The 17,704-nt window shown below is 41.3% G+C and overlaps 1 protein-coding gene across 1 annotated transcript; it reads left to right on the top strand.

Annotated features, from left to right (window-relative positions):
* Positions 1-593: 593 nt before the first annotated feature.
* Positions 594-17,548, top strand: LOC115049075 (zinc finger protein 91-like). The gene is made up of 19 exons (XM_029511039.1): positions 594-723; positions 2,683-2,851; positions 2,951-3,423; positions 3,936-4,119; positions 4,489-4,541; positions 5,172-5,337; positions 5,431-5,517; positions 5,637-5,711; positions 5,789-5,875; positions 6,051-6,122; positions 6,333-6,575; positions 6,919-7,602; positions 12,918-13,390; positions 13,523-13,700; positions 13,794-13,922; positions 14,150-15,270; positions 15,403-15,580; positions 15,674-15,802; positions 16,030-17,548. Exons 1-19 carry the CDS (start codon positions 715-717, stop codon positions 16,716-16,718), a joined length of 5,199 nt encoding a protein of 1,732 aa, XP_029366899.1. The 5' UTR covers positions 594-714; the 3' UTR covers positions 16,719-17,548.
* Positions 17,549-17,704: the final 156 nt, after the last annotated feature.

The following is a 17,704-nucleotide window of genomic DNA, read 5'->3' as shown; positions in this document are numbered from 1 at the left end:
TGTCAATATTTTTGCACTCTATTTTGTGTTGAGCAATGTGCTTTTTTTCATGATGTTCAGAAAACTTGCTGCTGCACCAAAAATCTGTGTCTGATTGTCTATCTGTCTGTCAATTTGCCTGTTTGTCTATCTATCCATCTATCTATCTATCTGTCTGTCTGTGTATCTATCTATATATCTATCAATCTATCTGTCTATCTATCTATCTATTTATCTATCTACCTACCTATCTATCTGTCTGTCTGTCTGTCTATCTATCTGTCTATCTATCTGTCTTTCTGCCTTTCTGTCTGCCTTTCTGTCTGTCTGTCTGTCTGTCTGTCTGTCTGTCTGTCTGTCTGCCTGTCTGTCTGTGTCCTGCTGTGGTAGTTCCAGGTCTTCCCAGCAGGGGGCGGTGGGCTCCTTCCAACTGGTGACCCGCCACAGCGACTCTGGAAAACGAAGAGGAAAAAAAAAAAACAGAAAACAAAACAGAAGAAGAAGAAGAAGAGGAATTGGTGGCGCAACATAGTTTAGCTAACAGAGACAGCAGCAGCAGCAGCAGCAGCAGCAGTAGTAGTAGCAGTAGTAGTAGTGCCAGCGGTGGCAGTAGGTGTAGTTCATGACAGCTGCTCCATCCACAGCAGACACAGCCACCCAGCTCCATCCTGCTCTCCATCCGGGTTTTTCTTATGCCCTCCATCAGACCATCAGACCGGCCGGCCGAGTCGAGCTATGTTCGAGGTAACGTTGCTGCTTCTCGGGCTGTGACTCCACATCTGGCTCGCTGGCTGGGATTTTTATTTATTTATTTATTTATTTATTTGTTTGTTTGTTGTGGTGGGGGGCGGTGTAGCTTGACTATGGCAGCTAGTTTCATACGGTTCATTTGCCCGCTCATGACATCGGTACAAACATGAATTAAACCCCTTTAGCTTCCACATTAGCAGCTAGCTGGTTAGCTGCTGGCGTTTGTTATGAACTAACCGGCGGTGCGTTCAGGGACACACGCAACTCCATTTATTTATTCATTTATTTTTGCCCTCTCGACCGAAGAGGACGCGATGGTTTTTGTTCAAACTGTGAAGTTTTGTGGAAAGTATCAGACGCAATGCCGGATCATGGTGTCGAGGAAAAAGCGTAATAAAATAGTTAATAAGAAGCTCATTCATGTTCAGGCCGCATAAAACCTGTCAACTTTTTTTAATATATAAATTTGTGAAACAGTTTGATTCATTCATTTGTTGAATTTATACGTAAAAAGTCTTATATATCGGTAGACGAGACTCCTCAATAATAGACATTTCATAATAACAAAAGATTACAGTTTTAATACACTTTTTTATTTATTTTTTATTTAAAAAATTATAATTGTTTTCATTATTTACTTTAATGCTGTTTAGCACAGAAGCTGCAATAAATCATTCTTTATATTTTTGGCTTGTTTTTGTCATGCCTAATGAATTGCGTTCATATTGAATATACACTGTACAAAGGTAGTGCCTCAGTAACACTGTCCAATAGGGCTCAAATTCAGTAATTATTGCTTGTTTCTTCTTTATTTGTTTTGTCTATCCATTCAGTTTTACTGCTGTCTTAGTTCAGATTATGTAAAGCTTGATTACTTATACATACATATTGTGTTGATCCTTGTAATATCGATTATGTGACAACCAAGACATGAATATGAAAAATGCAAATAAATAATTGTAGGCCTTATTGCCCCCACTGGCTTTCTGTCATTCTTTGACCTGTCAACCATGATAAAGGAATTAGATTGAATTTGTATTGCAGATAGAACGTAGCTTAAAGTGAAATAGAAGAAACTACTCATGTAATATGTTGTATACCATATATATTCCAAAGGTAGAACTGTGTAGAGCAATGTGCTGTAAGAAAAAAAAAATATTGTCATCATCCATGAATTTGCTATTATTTATTCAGTAGGTTACTTAAGTCAATGGGTTTTCAAGAGGAGACAATGGTTATTTAAGTAGATAATGCAGTATGCAATCACTAACACAGTAACTGTACGTTCATTGGGACTCCATAGAAAATCATTTATTTATTGGTACATTGTACAGTTGCTTTGTTTTATTCCAGCAGACTCCTCAAAACAATGATCCCAATTTATTATAAGAACAGAGACCAAATATTGTGTAGCACTTTGATCATAAACTTAGACCTGTATGTCAAATATTTCATAGATATCACATGTAGACTTGGGTGATTTTGATACAGTCCAGTCCAAATTAATTGCAATATTACAGTTATACAATAAACCATATTATAATTTTATTTTATACAAATGTATACAGTAGTTGGAATTAGTGAATATTGGTCCAAATATATTTATACCCCATAAAACAAAAAACAAAACACATATAATGCCATCTGGCTTTTATTTCTTTTATTTTGCTCTACTATAAAAAGTTTTTCTCTTTATAGAGCTCAATGACCTTATAAGACCTTTTGCTTTCTTTCTTTCTTTTTTTTTCAGAAACATGGTGCTGACAGCATGATGGACAATCTTTACATTATGATGTTGTTCTGTTAACCTGTGTACCAGGTGTACATTAGACCATATTCATTTGCAGAACATGTTTTAGGAATTATTTCTGCCAAACTAAATTCATTGCCTTCATTGCTGCTGCCCTATTTACTGATTAGTAAGCATGACTGTCTGTTTTTCTGTCTTAATAGGATCCTGAACCCCAAGATCCGTTGTCTTTAAATGAAAATTATGGTGAACAGAGTTTGTCGCACCACGATCAAAAACAAGCACAAGCAAGTCCTGAATATAATTGCGAGACATCAGAGATTCGAGTAATCATCAAAGAGGAAGAGGATGGCTGGACTGTGAGTGAAAATCGTGAGTGGAAAAATCTTTGAATATCAGCATCACCTCAGTAACTGACTTACTCAAAGCTGCTCCATTATGATTTGTCACATTGTTACTTTGTCTTGATAGATACGGATGAGATCCTCAGCACAGAGGGAGAACCACACAATACTTCTGCACACACTTGTCAGCCCCACCTGGAAGTATGTGGGAAAGAAGGCTCCTTTTCACATGAAGAGACGAGGCAAAGAGTTTATTTGGTGGACAAATGTTCGGAGGAGTCCGGTAACCAAGGCTCCTCTGCCAGAGAAGGGCAGCAGAGACATGTGCTGATGGACTGTGATGAGAAACCTAAAATTTCCCGTGTTCCTGGGAAGAAGCAGAAAAATGAGACTGTGGATCAGTGCAATCACACGGGAGAGAAATCTTTCTCCTGCACAGTATGTGAGACAACTCCTTGTCACAAAAAGAACATAAATTCCCATCAGACACATGCTGAGGAAGGATGTTACGATCCAGACCAAAGCCCTCATGTAAAACAAAGCACATCTTTACCAACGGAAGAACTACGTGAGACCAAAAGATCAGCACCTTACCAAACAGTATGTAGAAATACCTTTTGCAGAAATAATACTGTCGGCTCCTGTAGATATTATCCTCTCCTCTGATATCTCAGTGATGTTTCATCCACCCTCACTCTCATATCAGCATCTGACTTAATTCTGAAGCTATTATTTTTCTGAGCAAACTGTTCCCCCAGTGGAAACTTACATTATTAAAACTTGATTACATGGAGAATTATACGCTGCTGATTATGCTAATTACCTGATATCACAAACATGTACCCTGTAATCAACAGAGTTTGATGAATCTCACTTGAAACAGTTATAGATTTTATTGAACTTCTATTTTCAGTTGGGTTTAACAAGGTGGGCAGATAACCTTCAGATGTGTCATTTATTTGATGTCATTGAGGTTCTCCTTTTTACTTTTCATTCCAACCAGATTGGAGAAATATCCGCTGTCACTTCTTCACGCTCTCTGGGTGTGACGCTGCTCAAAAGATGAGGACATTAAAAAATAAAACCTGTTCACCCTGTTTTCTCTTGTTCAGACTTCTCCTGAACGTAAACCTCCGGTGCTGCACAATCTCAACATGGCACCTGCAAACTTAGAGGACCAAACACTCCATTTGACTGTTAGATTGCGGGCTCGGGAGGAAGAGGAAGAGGATGAACAAGATGAAGAAATTGGAGGTTTAATCAACTCTGATGGAGAAGTGGTTGAGTGGGATGCCAGTAAGTTATTAGGAACAGCATTTTTCCTGAATAGCCAAGACTTCTACTAGTGTTTCACATTTAGTCACTCAAGCGAGTGATCCTCCTTCAGGTTCCCATGAAATTCCCATGTAATTCATTTGATAAGGATTATTTTAATAAAATAAAATTGTTTGAAAGCTGATAAAAGGTGCATTCTGAAAGCTGTTACCCAAATACACAAAAGGATGAGTGTGTTCTTTTGTTTTCTGCCATCATTATGCTATGGTTGTGACTGGCAATGTTAAACTATGCATTTAGTTGATCATTCCTTTGACTCGATTCCGCATATAGAATACAGACCGCCAGGCTTGATTTGAACCTGAGCACATTATGGTGATTTTTTTACAGGAGCCAGTCCAGACCGAGGCTCTGATTGCACCGGAAGTCCTCAACCTACCAAGGTAATTTGTTTAAAATATGAATTGTTCATTTACACAATACAATCGGATTCATAAGGGTTGTCTTATTATGCCTCTTGACACATTTGATTTCCTACACAGCATAGACAAAACAAGTCAATTAAATATTTGACATAATAAAATACAACAGCTGCCAGTGTGACAAGAGAGCTGAGTCACTTTGCAAAGCTCAAAAATACAGCTGTTCCATTTTGACAAAAAGGACAGCTAGAAATGACCAGATGTTAAAATACTGGAAAACAAAGAGAGATTTAAATGACATCAAATTTTTGATTCACTTACACATAAGTGAATTGTTGTCATCATCCTCATCAGAACCTTCCTGAATTATATTCCTGCCTGCATGCTTGCATGTAAAATAAGTGCTTTGTTTAGGTATAATGTAGAGCAGCATAAATATGGAACAGTGTAACTTCTTTTGGATGGTAGATTTATCAAATAAGTCCAACATCTAATATACTTCTTAGTCAAAAAGTATCTTCAATCGCATTGCAAGGTATAAAATCTTGAATCTCTGTTATCTAGTCTGTTTGCAGAGTGAGCCTTTGATATTCAGGGATGGCATTCAGGGGTATATTTCTGATGTTTTTTTTAATCATATCATGATCACAGGGCATCAGCCTGTCCGAGTCTCAGCTGCAAGGCCAAAACCAGAGAGACAACAGTAGTCCAACCCTCATCATGGAAGTTGTCTCTGTGGGAGAGGATGAAGAAAGGGAAGAAGGGGAGGAAAGAGAGAGAGTAGGAAAGATGACAGCTGTTTCGCCTTTGTACCGTGGTAAACGGGAATCAAAAGCAAAAAGGAAATGCTTTTAACTTGTGAATAATAGTTGTGTCGCAGTTCTGATGTTTTCTTTTTGCATGTCAGCAGGAAAGAGACGCAGAAGAAAGAACAAGGTTGAAGAAATCACATCATTAGACACCTCAGATGCAGAGAAAGAAGTTCCTGTAAATCCTGGTGAGTGGGAAAACTAACACATTTATTAAAGTGGGATGTAGGGAATACAGTGGTGGTGTAACTCTGCTGCTTTCCATATTAAAAATATTTTCTACTACTGTTCCATTTGTGCCGTAAAGTAAAGAGAAGGTGCAGAAAGAAGATTTCAGAAACTCCACAGCTGTCTGGTGAAGACGTCGAGGCAGAGCCTGGAAGTGAGTTTGAAAACTGAAATTTTAACTCTGCATGTAATTGTGTGTTATATGCTTATTTTTTGTTGTTTTTCTTACAGTATCACGGCGCACCCGAAGAAAGATTCATTTCCCTGCTGTAGTGGAATCAGAAGAATTAAACACAAAAACTGTCCGCCGTGTTGCCAGTAAGCCAAGAAAACATTCATTTCATGAGGGAGTTGGGTTTTAATTTAGTTCACTCTGAATCTCGCCTTCCTTTTAACAATGTTTAATCCAGTAAATTCTCAACACACACATTCATAGAATGGTTTACTGTAAGTTTTATGTAATATAAATTGGGTTTTTTTAAATCTCTAACAGCAAAGCGATCTTACAGAAGAAGGAAGGAGGTCAAAGCATATGCTGAAGGAGAAAACACGGGTGTTTCATCTGGTAGGAGCAACTGAAATGTCCGCATGAATGTGGAACCAGTACTGTGTCCTGTGCTGAGACTTGGGACTGCTTCCCTGTAAACTGGATACTTTAAGCTCACTTATGTGGTTGTATAAAAATACATAGACTCTGAACCTTCTATTACTGTCCTCCCTTGTAGAAATTTACCACAAATAAATCTAAAAGCTTGTTCTTTTTACCACCACGCAGGGAAGAAGCGCCCAGGCAGAAAGATGGTTCGTGTACCTGTAGAGATTCCTCCTGAGCTCCTGAAGAAGCCCAAAGAGAAGATAGAGTACCACTGCTCAGTATGTGGCAAAGAGTTCCCTCACGCCTATAAACTAGAGAGGCACGAGCTGATCCACACAGGAGAGAAACCTTACTGCTGCTCCATATGTGGTCGTGGTTTTAACCAGAAAGGAAACCTCAAAACACACTACAAAGTTCATTTAGGTGAGAGCTCTTCCAGGAAAACTGGATAATAATAAAGGAAAGGCATCAACAGCATTCAGGACTAGGTTTTTTTATTGACCACCTGACAGGATGACCTGATCTCTCTTGCTCAAACCAGACTTTGTCTCACCTTTAATTTGTGTCTGTTAAATTACGGCTGTTATTTACCTGACAGATAACATTACAAAAGATTTTGTTTTAAGTGACCTCATTTGAAAGTAGAGATCCAAAAGTAGAACTACAACAGTACAGTAAACTTGAATTCCTGAATCATGTAAATGTTGTTAATCCTGAGGAGGACCAAGATTGAAACATGGTTTGTCTCTGCTTTATCTTTGTGAAGGTCGTAAGGCTGACTTTGACGATGATGTGAATCCCATAGCATCAGAGCTCTCAGAATACTTAAAGTCTCTGCCGGGGGAATCCAGAATCAGATCGTCCCTCCGTTGCCTGGAATGTGGGAAAGAATGTGAGAGTCAGTCTGCTTTACAAGCACACCACATTACTAAACACTCACCGACAACTGCGGAATCGGACACAGTTGAGCACAGCACGTCACAGCTTCTCTTCTGCCGCCGATGTGGCACTCAGTTTAGTGAAAAAGAGAAGCTGGAAGAACACATGAAAACCCACGTCAAGGAGAAGCCCTACTCGTGTCCCGACTGTGGCAAGAGGTTCATCAATGAGAGCTACATACAAGTCCACCAACGCATCCACACTGGGGAGAGACCGTTCCTCTGCTCCCAGTGCGGCAGAGGTTTCCACACGGCTTCATCACTTAAGCTGCACGAGATGCAGCACTCTGAGGAAAGGCCGTTCGCATGTTCCATCTGCGGGAAGACGTTTCGGATTAACTCGTACCTGACAGCACATTACCAGACCCACATTAAAGACAGACCGTTCATTTGTAGCATCTGTGGGAAAGGCTACTCTAGAGCCGAGGAACTGAAGGTACACCACAGGCTTCACACTGGAGAAAGACCTTATGAGTGTGGCGAATGCGGCAAGAGCTTCATCTACCGCCAGGGTCTGCGGCAGCATCAGCGCACACATGCTGGAAGACGCATCGGGCCAACCAGACAGCTCGGTCGGCCAAAGCAACAGGCCAGACTGGATATCTAGCAGTTGCTCTAAAGATGCATTGTTTTGTTGTTATTGCAGTAAAATGCAGTTCTTCCCTTTTCTTGCATTCCTCCCACCTACAGAATAGACAGTTTCTGTGTCTGAAAATATATGCTACAGATTTGGCGTGGATTGCCGAGAATAATTTGGCGGCTTACTGTGTTACTGTCTTTCCTATATTCATGTTTTGTAATCATGTTTTTATGTTTACTCTAGTAGCCCATCTGTACAATTTGAGTGCCTTTGTATACTGCATGCCAAATACAAATACTTAATGTTGAAAAATTATGCACAATATCCTTGTTATTTTAAAAATCCATGAATACAGAATTTTTTCAGAAACGTCTGTGTTTTCTTGTCTACATTTGAAATAACTTCTCCTTGTGTCATGAATTACTATAATCATAGACTCATTGCAGCTGCCAAGAAAAAGTCAAGTCAACGGCACTTTTGAATTTAATCAACTAACCTTTATTCAAAATAAGAACTGTAATCCGTCACACAAGTGTTGAGATATTTTGGTCTGGACCAAGGCGGTGGCTGACTGAGCGAGAGGCTGATATCCAAAAAAGGGATACAATTCAAAGGTCTTCACAAACTAAACAAACTAAAATATGAACGGGAGTGATGTTCTCCAGTCAAGCCTGTTTGTGAATGTGTTGTGAATCACATCAGCATCGTTGGTGACACAAGTGAGCTCTCTCTCACACACACACAGAGAATGGATGAATGAATTAATGAAAGGTCAAGCAGAGGGGACCAGTAAGGATTATTTGAGCATGTTGGCGGGATTTCTCCCGGCGTTGTCGTTATTAACTTCAGCACCGCGGATAGCGCATCTCGGTGCTATCCGGGGTGCTGAAGTTGTGTTTCACCTTTTTGTCGTTTGTTTCACGTGTTTGTTTGAGCCGATGAAAACTCCACGTGGTTGTACTGAGTGGGGCGTTACCTTGGTTATACGTCACGAGTTAGGAGCCAATCAGCACCGAGGGTTCATGCGTGCACGCCGCGTGCACGTCTGCAGGCCGGAGCGGCTCCGGTGACGGAGCGGGAGCTGTGTCGGAGGCGAGACGGCGGAAAAAAGACCATGTAAGTGCTTCATGTGTGGAAACCTGAAAACTCACATGAAAGTTCACGGAGCTCAGGAACAGCGAAGCAACAGCTTTTTCTTTTTAATACTCATGCTTCACTATTTGCTCTCAGATGAAATGAAAAATATAGATAGAGCTGCTAAGTTACATTGATCCATTATTGTCTCCCCACTACAGTTTTCACTCCACTCATTCTATTCTATCTTTCACTCATATTTATGAGTTATTCCTTATACTGTGCCCTGAAGGCCCGGCCACTGTAAGAGCTGCCGTTGGCCCTGCTGGTGAATTCTTGTAGGAGGTCACTACCATGTTAACCTTGTTTCTTTGCTTCTATGCCTTTTATTCTGCTCTGTTTTGCGGAGGGACAACGTTTCAACAATGCAGAACCAGTCAAACAATGAGTGTCGACAGATGTGCTCGCTTTCCTCACAGGAGAGTTACACGACTGGACATTAGTTCAAGGGATGAGTCGTGCCAAAGAACGTCCTGTTACAGTTCAAGTGTGTGGGGAGTGCGGATTTTAATTTCCCTCGCAAACAACAGCTGTACAATCGCAGAGAGAGTCCAAAGAAAGCCTGAGGCGTTGTACCAAGATATTCAAAAACAAATGTATGCTTCTGAGAAATGTGTTTTTATTACTATCAAGGTTATCTTATCTGAGGATTCACGACAGGAAGCCAACATTGGCAACCAAAACCTCCCGGGAGACCAAAACAGCAGCTCTTTCTGAAATATTGATAAATAAATGAAAGTCATCACCACAGTTTACTGGTCTATTTCCACGTCAAGTCATGTACTAAAGCTATTCAAGTTCAAGTATTTCTATTTGATGCTATTGTACATTTTTGGTAATAAATTGTATAAATGATGATGAAGATTATTATATATTTTGCTGATATTTTTAAATGTATGCTCATATTCATAATTGAATATTTGCACACTTTATTATTGGCATTTTTACTCACCCAAGAATCCAGCTGCAAAGGAGTAAATTCACAGACAGGCTGTATAACTGAGAAGTAAAAACAACAGGTAATTTTGCTGATCCATCCATTTTATTTTTATTTATTATTTATTTATTATTTAGAAAATAAAACCAGTGTAGGACTTTATATCGGCGGGGCTTTTATTGTGAATGAAAAGCCAACCGGAAGCTCCGACGTTACAGGGAGATGCTAGCAGCTAAAGCTAAAAAAAAAAAAAGGTTATCATCAGATCCAAACGCTCTTTTTAAACAAATCACGTGTTCATTTGATGCAATTTCGGGCGTGACAATGAGGGAGAAATAGCAACATTGTCAAGTCGTTTTAATAAACTTCTATCGAGCGACTTCTTATAAACCTGAAGGGAAAGATCTGCGCTGAGGTTGGTCAAAAAAATGTCTATTGTCTGTTGTTAGCTAGCGAAGTTAGCGAGTGTTACACGGGGGAAAAATGTAAACAGAGGAAAAAAGAGAGAGAGAAGAAGGGAAAGAAAGTGTGGTGTTGGCGTTTGGGCTCGGTGTTGGACGTGTCGGTGTTTTTGCTGCAGTAGCTTAGGGAGGCTAATCGTCTGCTAATTGCTAAGATATCCGGAGTTAGCCGTGTCCGAAGCTAGCTGGCTAATCTCTGCAGGTCTGAGTCTCATCCATCTCAGCAGGATGTCAGGACTTTTATTAGCACGCAGCGGGGACCGGGAGGTTAGCTGGCGAGGCTGCTGCCACTTTCAAATCACAAATAATGACGCTTGGAAGTTGCACGGAGAGCATCCCAGTCCCTCTGAGCTGATGCTACCGAGCTAGCTGATGGTCCAACAGCATCACGTTTAAGACACTTGAAAAGCTCAGGAAATGATTTTTGACGGCGTGCACTGCAGCCTTATTTCACAAAGCAACCCCCGAGTGGCTGGTTGTTTATGTGTGTGGCTTTTGTTTAAGACAGATCATCCTTCAGCTGCAGAGGCCCAGCCAGGTTCAAGCCCCCGTCACAACAAAGCATCCGCCCTGCTGAAGTGTCCTTGAGCAGGACAATGGATGTCTTCCAGGGTGGAGGGACTGTTTATGTGGCTCCTTCCACACACACACACACACACAGAGGAGCAGGAGATTACAAACCCACTCTCCTCATAGAAGTCCACAGCTAGTGGCTGAAAATGTGATAGAGAAATAAGTGATAATCACAAAAAACAGCCACTGAATAAATCCTTAGATTTTTTTCTTCTTGTGCCATAACTGTGAGATAAAGCACACGGAGGGTGGAAAAACAATTACCACTCATCTGTAGTTGATGAATTGTTACAATGATAGTATAATTTCCCAAAGTTCAGGATAATGGATTCAGATTACTTTCTTTTTGAAGTCATCCCCTTGAATATTTACAACTAGATATAAGAAAGAGAAAACAAGTTAACACATCCGAGCAGTGGTTCATAGATTTTTTTTTTTTGTTGTTGCAGATAAAATGTCAGTCAAATGTCTAATCAATAAACTGACTAAATAAATAAAGACTAAAGTACACCTGAGTTAAGAAATAGTAATGAAATCTGTTGTGAGGTTTACTTGAGTTGTAAAATATCTGAAACAGTAATACAATTCATATACATCAGCCGGTTAATGTTTAAAATGAGCTCTGATGCGATTTGAACTTCAATTTAATACTTTGAAACAACATTTGTTAAAATGAATGTATATGTTCCTGTAACAGTTGAATTAATTTAATATTGTACTACTAGCAAACTAACACACACATAGTGTTAATAATTTTTTTTACAGCACCTCGGGTCTGACAGTGATTGCCTTTGTGACATGAGTCATGATTATAATGGGACCTTTTAAAAATGTTTTCACTGAAAGGAAAAGAATAGAATGAAACTGAATTGATCAGCCTTAACCTTGCGAAAGCTGTGAAACTCTTGGCCATGTTTTTGTGTGTAGATTCAGTAACTTCAGTAACTAATTTCCGTATTGAATGCCCGTTGACTGACGCCTGATTGTTCACCTCTTTAAGGTTGGATATTTGAGAGATGGGCTCCGAAAACCCAGAAGACTTTGGACCAGCTGTGCTTCTCATAGAAGAGGATCAGCAAGAAATAGGAGGTCTGATCAACTCTGATGGGGAGGAAGTGGATTTCTCTGATCTCAGTGAGTACTCACCTTTAACAGCTAGGTAATGAATTCAGTTTATTCAAAGAAGTTTTAAGCTGACAGCAAGTGAACTTGGTTGTAAATACTTGTGGGCTCATCATAAATTTCACTTGTCACTTAGTTGTAATGGATGAACATTTACATGCGTTTAAAGGGTGCAGTTGTTAAACAAACAGCCATTTGACAGCCACCCCTGGATATTCTCAGGAGCTGTTTTTCACGGTATTTGAAGGCAGATCAAAGGCAACCGTCTTGCAAATGCTTTACAAGACAAGCTAATGCTTGGTGTGCCATTCATCATACATAATTATAGTGTAAACATCCAGCACCCTCTGACTCATGTTAGATTAGACTGTCTTTAAGTACCTGAATGCAACGTGTCTCACAATATATTTAATAAATTATTCGGAACAGAAAAGCAATGTTCCTGTTTTTTCTCTCAACACCAATTCATAATCCCAAAAGAGTGTTATTGACATGTCAGTCCACCTTAAATGGTTTTGCCTTGTCTTTGTGCTCACACAGGGGAGAGTGCCATCCCTGGTATCAGAATTGCAGAATCTTCCTCAAAGAAATTTGATCAGATGGAGAATGAAAAGCCACTGTCTCTTCACAGCTGCTCTGTTTGTGGCAAAGACTTCCCTTATGCCTCTAAACTCCAGCGCCACCTACGCACTCACTCAGGAGAGAGACCTTTCCCCTGCTCCATGTGTGAGAAGAGATTCCCTGAGAAGGGACTTCTCATGATCCATGAAAGGGTCCACACCGGGGAGAAGCCTTTTCCGTGCACTTTCTGTGAGAAACGATTTGCCAGTCAGGGGGAGCTCAGGCTACACCGGCGGACTCACACCGGTGAGAGGCCGTACCACTGCTCCATCTGTCTGAAGAGCTTTTCCCGCCACTGGCACCTTAAAACACACTTGGAGGCGATGCACTCTGAGGTTGTTGCTGGCTTTACAAGGAAGAAGTTTCCATGTTCAGACTGTGATAAGAGCTGTAACTCAGCAGCTGAGCTGAGAGATCACCAGAGGACTCACACTGGGGAGAGGCCCTACCAGTGCTCTTTCTGTGACAAACGCTTTGCCCTGTCGGGTACGCTGGTGAGACACGAGCGTCTCCATACCGGCATCACACCATACCACTGCTCTGACTGCGGGAAGACTTTTGCACAGCAGTGGACTCTGACAACACACATGCGGACTCACACAGGAGAAAAACCCTACAGCTGCACACAGTGCGATAAGTCTTTTGTGGCTCCCGGAGAGCTTCGGAGACACACACGGATTCACACCGGAGAAAAACCGTACACCTGCACAGACTGTGGGAGACACTTCTCGCTGGCAGGCACTCTGAGAAATCACAAACGGTCGTGTACACAGAACAAAAATGGATCAGATACTGCTGTAGCCTCAGGACCGGCTCAACCTCCAGATGGTGAATCATCCCAGCAAGACCGGACCAACAACATCAGCTCTGAGGTAGTGACAAGACAATGTAATGTCAATGTGTGGAATCTGTGTGTTATCTATATTATAGAGTTTTTTCTTCTGCAAATATATGTTCATACCAGATTCTTGCCTCCATTTATTCTCATGAAACTATTTTTATAGATGCCCGACAGACAGACTTTACCCCGTTCAGCACAGCTCCATTCTTCAGAAGGTCTTGACAGTGTCAAAGTAACTCAGCATGAGAAGAGACGACCAGAAGACCACCAGGAGGGCACCACCACTGCTCCACAAATGAATGTAATAGTGAAAGAGGAGGAAGAAGAGGAACCTTTGTGTGGTACTCAAACATAAGATTCCAAGTTGCCTTCTTATATTAAAATAAACAGGAATGAGTTGCATTTTAACAGTGATGGGTGGTTTTTCTTCATAGAGCTAGCACCTGCTCAACCATCTAGGGGCGATGATTGTACCTTGCCAAAAGAAACTGAGGAGCAGCAGCAGGAGAGCAACACAGCAATTAAGATCACAGTGAAGGAGGAGGAGGACGAACCTGTAAACTGTAAGAAAATGAATTCACAGGAGTACAGATAAACATATGTATTCTGTCAGTTTACTTGCCATGTGAAAGATTATACTGGCACTTAACATGAAGACGCAGAGGAGTCAGCATCCAATTGGTTTTTCAAACTTGTAATCTGATTTGTCCTCAAACTTTGGTTATTTCAACATTATTTTATGTTTCGTAGCAAAATGGCACATTTCAGCTCTCCCTGTTTATCTTTCCAGTGACTGTAGATGATCCTGATCGCGGGAAAAACAGTCCACCGTTATCACCAGTTCAGACTCAGTTAAACAAAAAGCTGACAAAGAGCTCTTACTGTTGTGGTCTCTGTGGAAGAGACTGCCATAAGATGTCTGCTCTGCAAATCCACATGCGTATTCACTCGGGAGAGAAACCCTTTCAATGTAGGCTGTGTGGGAAGCAGTTCACCCAGAAGGGCCAACTCAAAGGCCACCAGAAAGTCCACACAGGAGAGAAACCATTCTCTTGCCCGGACTGCGGGAAGAGTTTCGCCCACTCAGGTGCCATGAACAGACATCGGCTCACACACACAGGAGAGAGGCCCTATCACTGCTCCGTGTGTGACAGGAGCTTCAACCGGTCTGGCCGCTTAAAAGAACACGAGAAAATCCACTTTGGGGAGAAGTTTGACTGTCCCAAGTGCGAAAAGAGTTTCACACGAGCATCCAGCCTCAAGAGCCATATCAGGCTTCACACAGGAGAGAGGCCGTACCACTGCTCCATCTGTCTGAAGAGCTTTTCCCGCCACTGGCACGTTAAAACACACATGGAGGCGAGGCACTCTGAGGTCGCTGCTGGCTCTACGAGGAAGAAGTTTCCGTGTTCAGACTGTGATAAGAGCTGTAACTCAGCAGCTGAGCTGAGAGATCACCAGAGGACTCACACTGGGGAGAGGCCCTACCAGTGCTCTTTCTGTGACAAACGCTTTGCCCTGTCGCGTACGCTGGTGAGACACGAGCGTCTCCATACCGGCATCACACCATACCACTGCTCTGACTGCGGGAAGACTTTTGCACAGCAGTGGACTCTGACAATACACATGCGAACTCACACAGGAGAAAAACCCTACAGCTGCACACAGTGTGATAAGTCTTTTGTGGCTCCCAGAGAGCTTCGGAGACACACACGGATTCACACCGGAGAAAAACCGTACACCTGCACAGACTGTGGGAGACACTTCTCGCTGGAAGGCACTCTGAGAAATCACAAACGGTCGTGTACACAGAACAAAAATGGATCAGATACTGCTGTAGCCTCAGGACCGGCTCAACCTCCAGATGGTGAATTATCCCAGCAAGACCGGACCAACAACATCAGCTCTGAGGTAGTGACAAGACAATGTAATGTCAATGTGTGGAATCTGTGTGTTATCTATATTATAGAGTTTTTTCTTCTGCAAATATATGTTCATACCAGATTCTTGCCTCCATTTATTCTCATGAAACTGTTTTTATAGATGCCCGACAGACAGACTTTACCCCGTTCAGCACAGCTCCATTCTTCAGAAGGTCTTGACAGTGTCAAAGCAACTCAGCATGAGAAGAGACGACCAGAAGACCACCAGGAGGGCACCACCACTGCTCCACAAATGAATGTAATAGTGAAAGAGGAGGAAGAAGAGGAACCTTTGTGTGGTACTCAAACATAAGCTTCCAAGTTGCCTTCTTATATTAAAATAAACAGGAATGAGTTGAATTTTAACAGTGATGGGTGGTTTTTCTTCATAGAGCTAGCACCTGCTCAACCATCTAGGGGCGATGATTGTACCTTGCCAAAAGAAACTGAGGAGCAGCAGCAGGAGAGCAACACAGCAATTAAGATCACAGTGAAGGAGGAGGAGGACGAACCTGTAAACTGTAAGAAAATGAATTCACAGGAGTACAGATAAACATATGTATTCTGTCAGTTTACTCACCATGTGAAAGATTATACTGGCACTTAACATGAAGACGCAGAGGAGTCAGCATCCAATTGTATTTTCAAACTTGTAATATGATTTGTCCTCAAACTTTGGTTATTTCAACATTATTTCATGTTTCGTAGCAAAATGGCACATTTCAGCTCTCCCTGTTTATCTTTCCAGTGACTGTAGATGATCCTGATCGCGGGAAAAACAGTCCACCGTTATCACCAGTTCAGACTCAGTTAAACAAAAAGCTGACAAAGAGCTCTTACTGTTGTGGTCTCTGTGGAAGAGACTGCCGCAAGATGTCTGCTCTGCAAGTCCACATGCGTATTCACTCGGGAGAGAAACCCTTTCAATGTAGTCTGTGCGGGAAGCAGTTCACCCAGAAGGGCCAACTCAAAGGCCACCAGAAAGTCCACACAGGAGAGAAACCGTTCTCTTGCCCGGACTGCGGGAAGAGTTTCGCCCACTCAGGTGCCATGAACAGACATCGGCTCACACACACAGGAGAGAGGCCCTATCACTGCTCCGTGTGTGACAGGAGCTTCAACCAGTCCGGCCGCTTGAGGGAACATGAGAAAATCCACTTTGGGGAGAAGTTTGACTGTCCAGAGTGCGAAAAGAGTTTCACACGAGCGTCAAGCCTCAAGAACCATTACAGGCTTCACACGGGAGAGAGGCCGTACGGCTGCGACATCTGTGGGAGGGGATTCAGCCGCTCTCAAAGCTTGAGGCTCCACAGAAGAAAGCATGAGCTGATTCGAACTGAGGACGAGTCTGCATTCAATGTGAAGAATGAGGAATTCTCCCAGAGCAATGATAATTCGCCAATTAATATGTGTATAACAGACAAAAATATCTTGTAATGTATTTATATAAACCATACAGATATGTGCCAGTAGTGCTATAGCGATGCACGACTTTAAGCAGTAAAACATGAACTGAAGAAACGTAAGTGACTACCTCTGTGTATATACCGTTAGTCAACCTTTATGTGGTGGTTCACCCAAAAAGTATTAAAACTTTTAATATTTAACTAACACAAAAACACAAATTAACACAAAAACCAGTTGAGGTCCAACACAGTTTGAATCAAAATGACAAAACAAATATTTACCAGACAAACACAGTTTTTGTAAAATCTTGGAAACTATTTAGATGATAAATTTTAGAGGTCATATTTGCTCTTATTTATCACTATTATCTATATTAGTTGCATTGGAATATCACAGTATTTAAAGTAGTAAAAATGAGTCAGTTAAGGCTTGTGATTTCACTTTGTCCATGCAGTACTTTTCATTCCCACTAATCGTGTATGTGGAAATCGGATTGCAGAATATTTATGTTTTTGTATTAGTGGTTACAGTGGCCAATGAAAAGTGTAGGAGGAATCGGGTGAAACTATAATTCATACATTGGGAAATGCACCCAGTGACAAAACTGTAGGATCATCATATTCATGAGGTGTTTGCCAAAACCATTTTTGCCTTAGTGGTGATTTAGCTCTGTTTTGTACAGTAGTTATTCAAAAACCAAACAATGAATGGAGTTCACCTGGTTTAGCTCATAGAAGCCAAGCGACTGTTGTGAGTTAAAGGACTCATCCTTCAAAGCAAAAGGCAATAACCTGCAGCCATGCAGATGGTAAATTTGGCCCAGTGCTGCCTATGTTTAGATGTATGGGGACATGTTATACTGAACAATAAAAGTGAAAGCATTTAAGTCTCTGAGGATTTCTTCCTTAAGGTGAACGAATGAAAAACACAAACATACAACAAAATATACACAAATCCATATTTAAATATATTTAAAACATGGACGGAAGACATTCACACTTTACAAATCAATTAAA

This window comes from Echeneis naucrates, chromosome 1 (genome assembly GCF_900963305.1).
Source record: "Echeneis naucrates chromosome 1, fEcheNa1.1, whole genome shotgun sequence".
NCBI lineage: Eukaryota > Metazoa > Chordata > Actinopteri > Carangiformes > Echeneidae > Echeneis > Echeneis naucrates.
This window is presented reverse-complemented; position numbering and strand designations above follow the sequence as displayed.

Bases quoted from the DNA above. Each gene is read 5' to 3' on its own strand.
- LOC115049075 (XM_029511039.1), top strand. The intron at 5,518-5,636 runs GTGAGTGGGAAA...TGTGCCGTAAAG, and splicing joins AGAAGTTCCTGTAAATCCTG to TAAAGAGAAGGTGCAGAAAG. The intron at 6,123-6,332 runs GTAGGAGCAACT...ACCACCACGCAG, and splicing joins AAACACGGGTGTTTCATCTG to GGAAGAAGCGCCCAGGCAGA.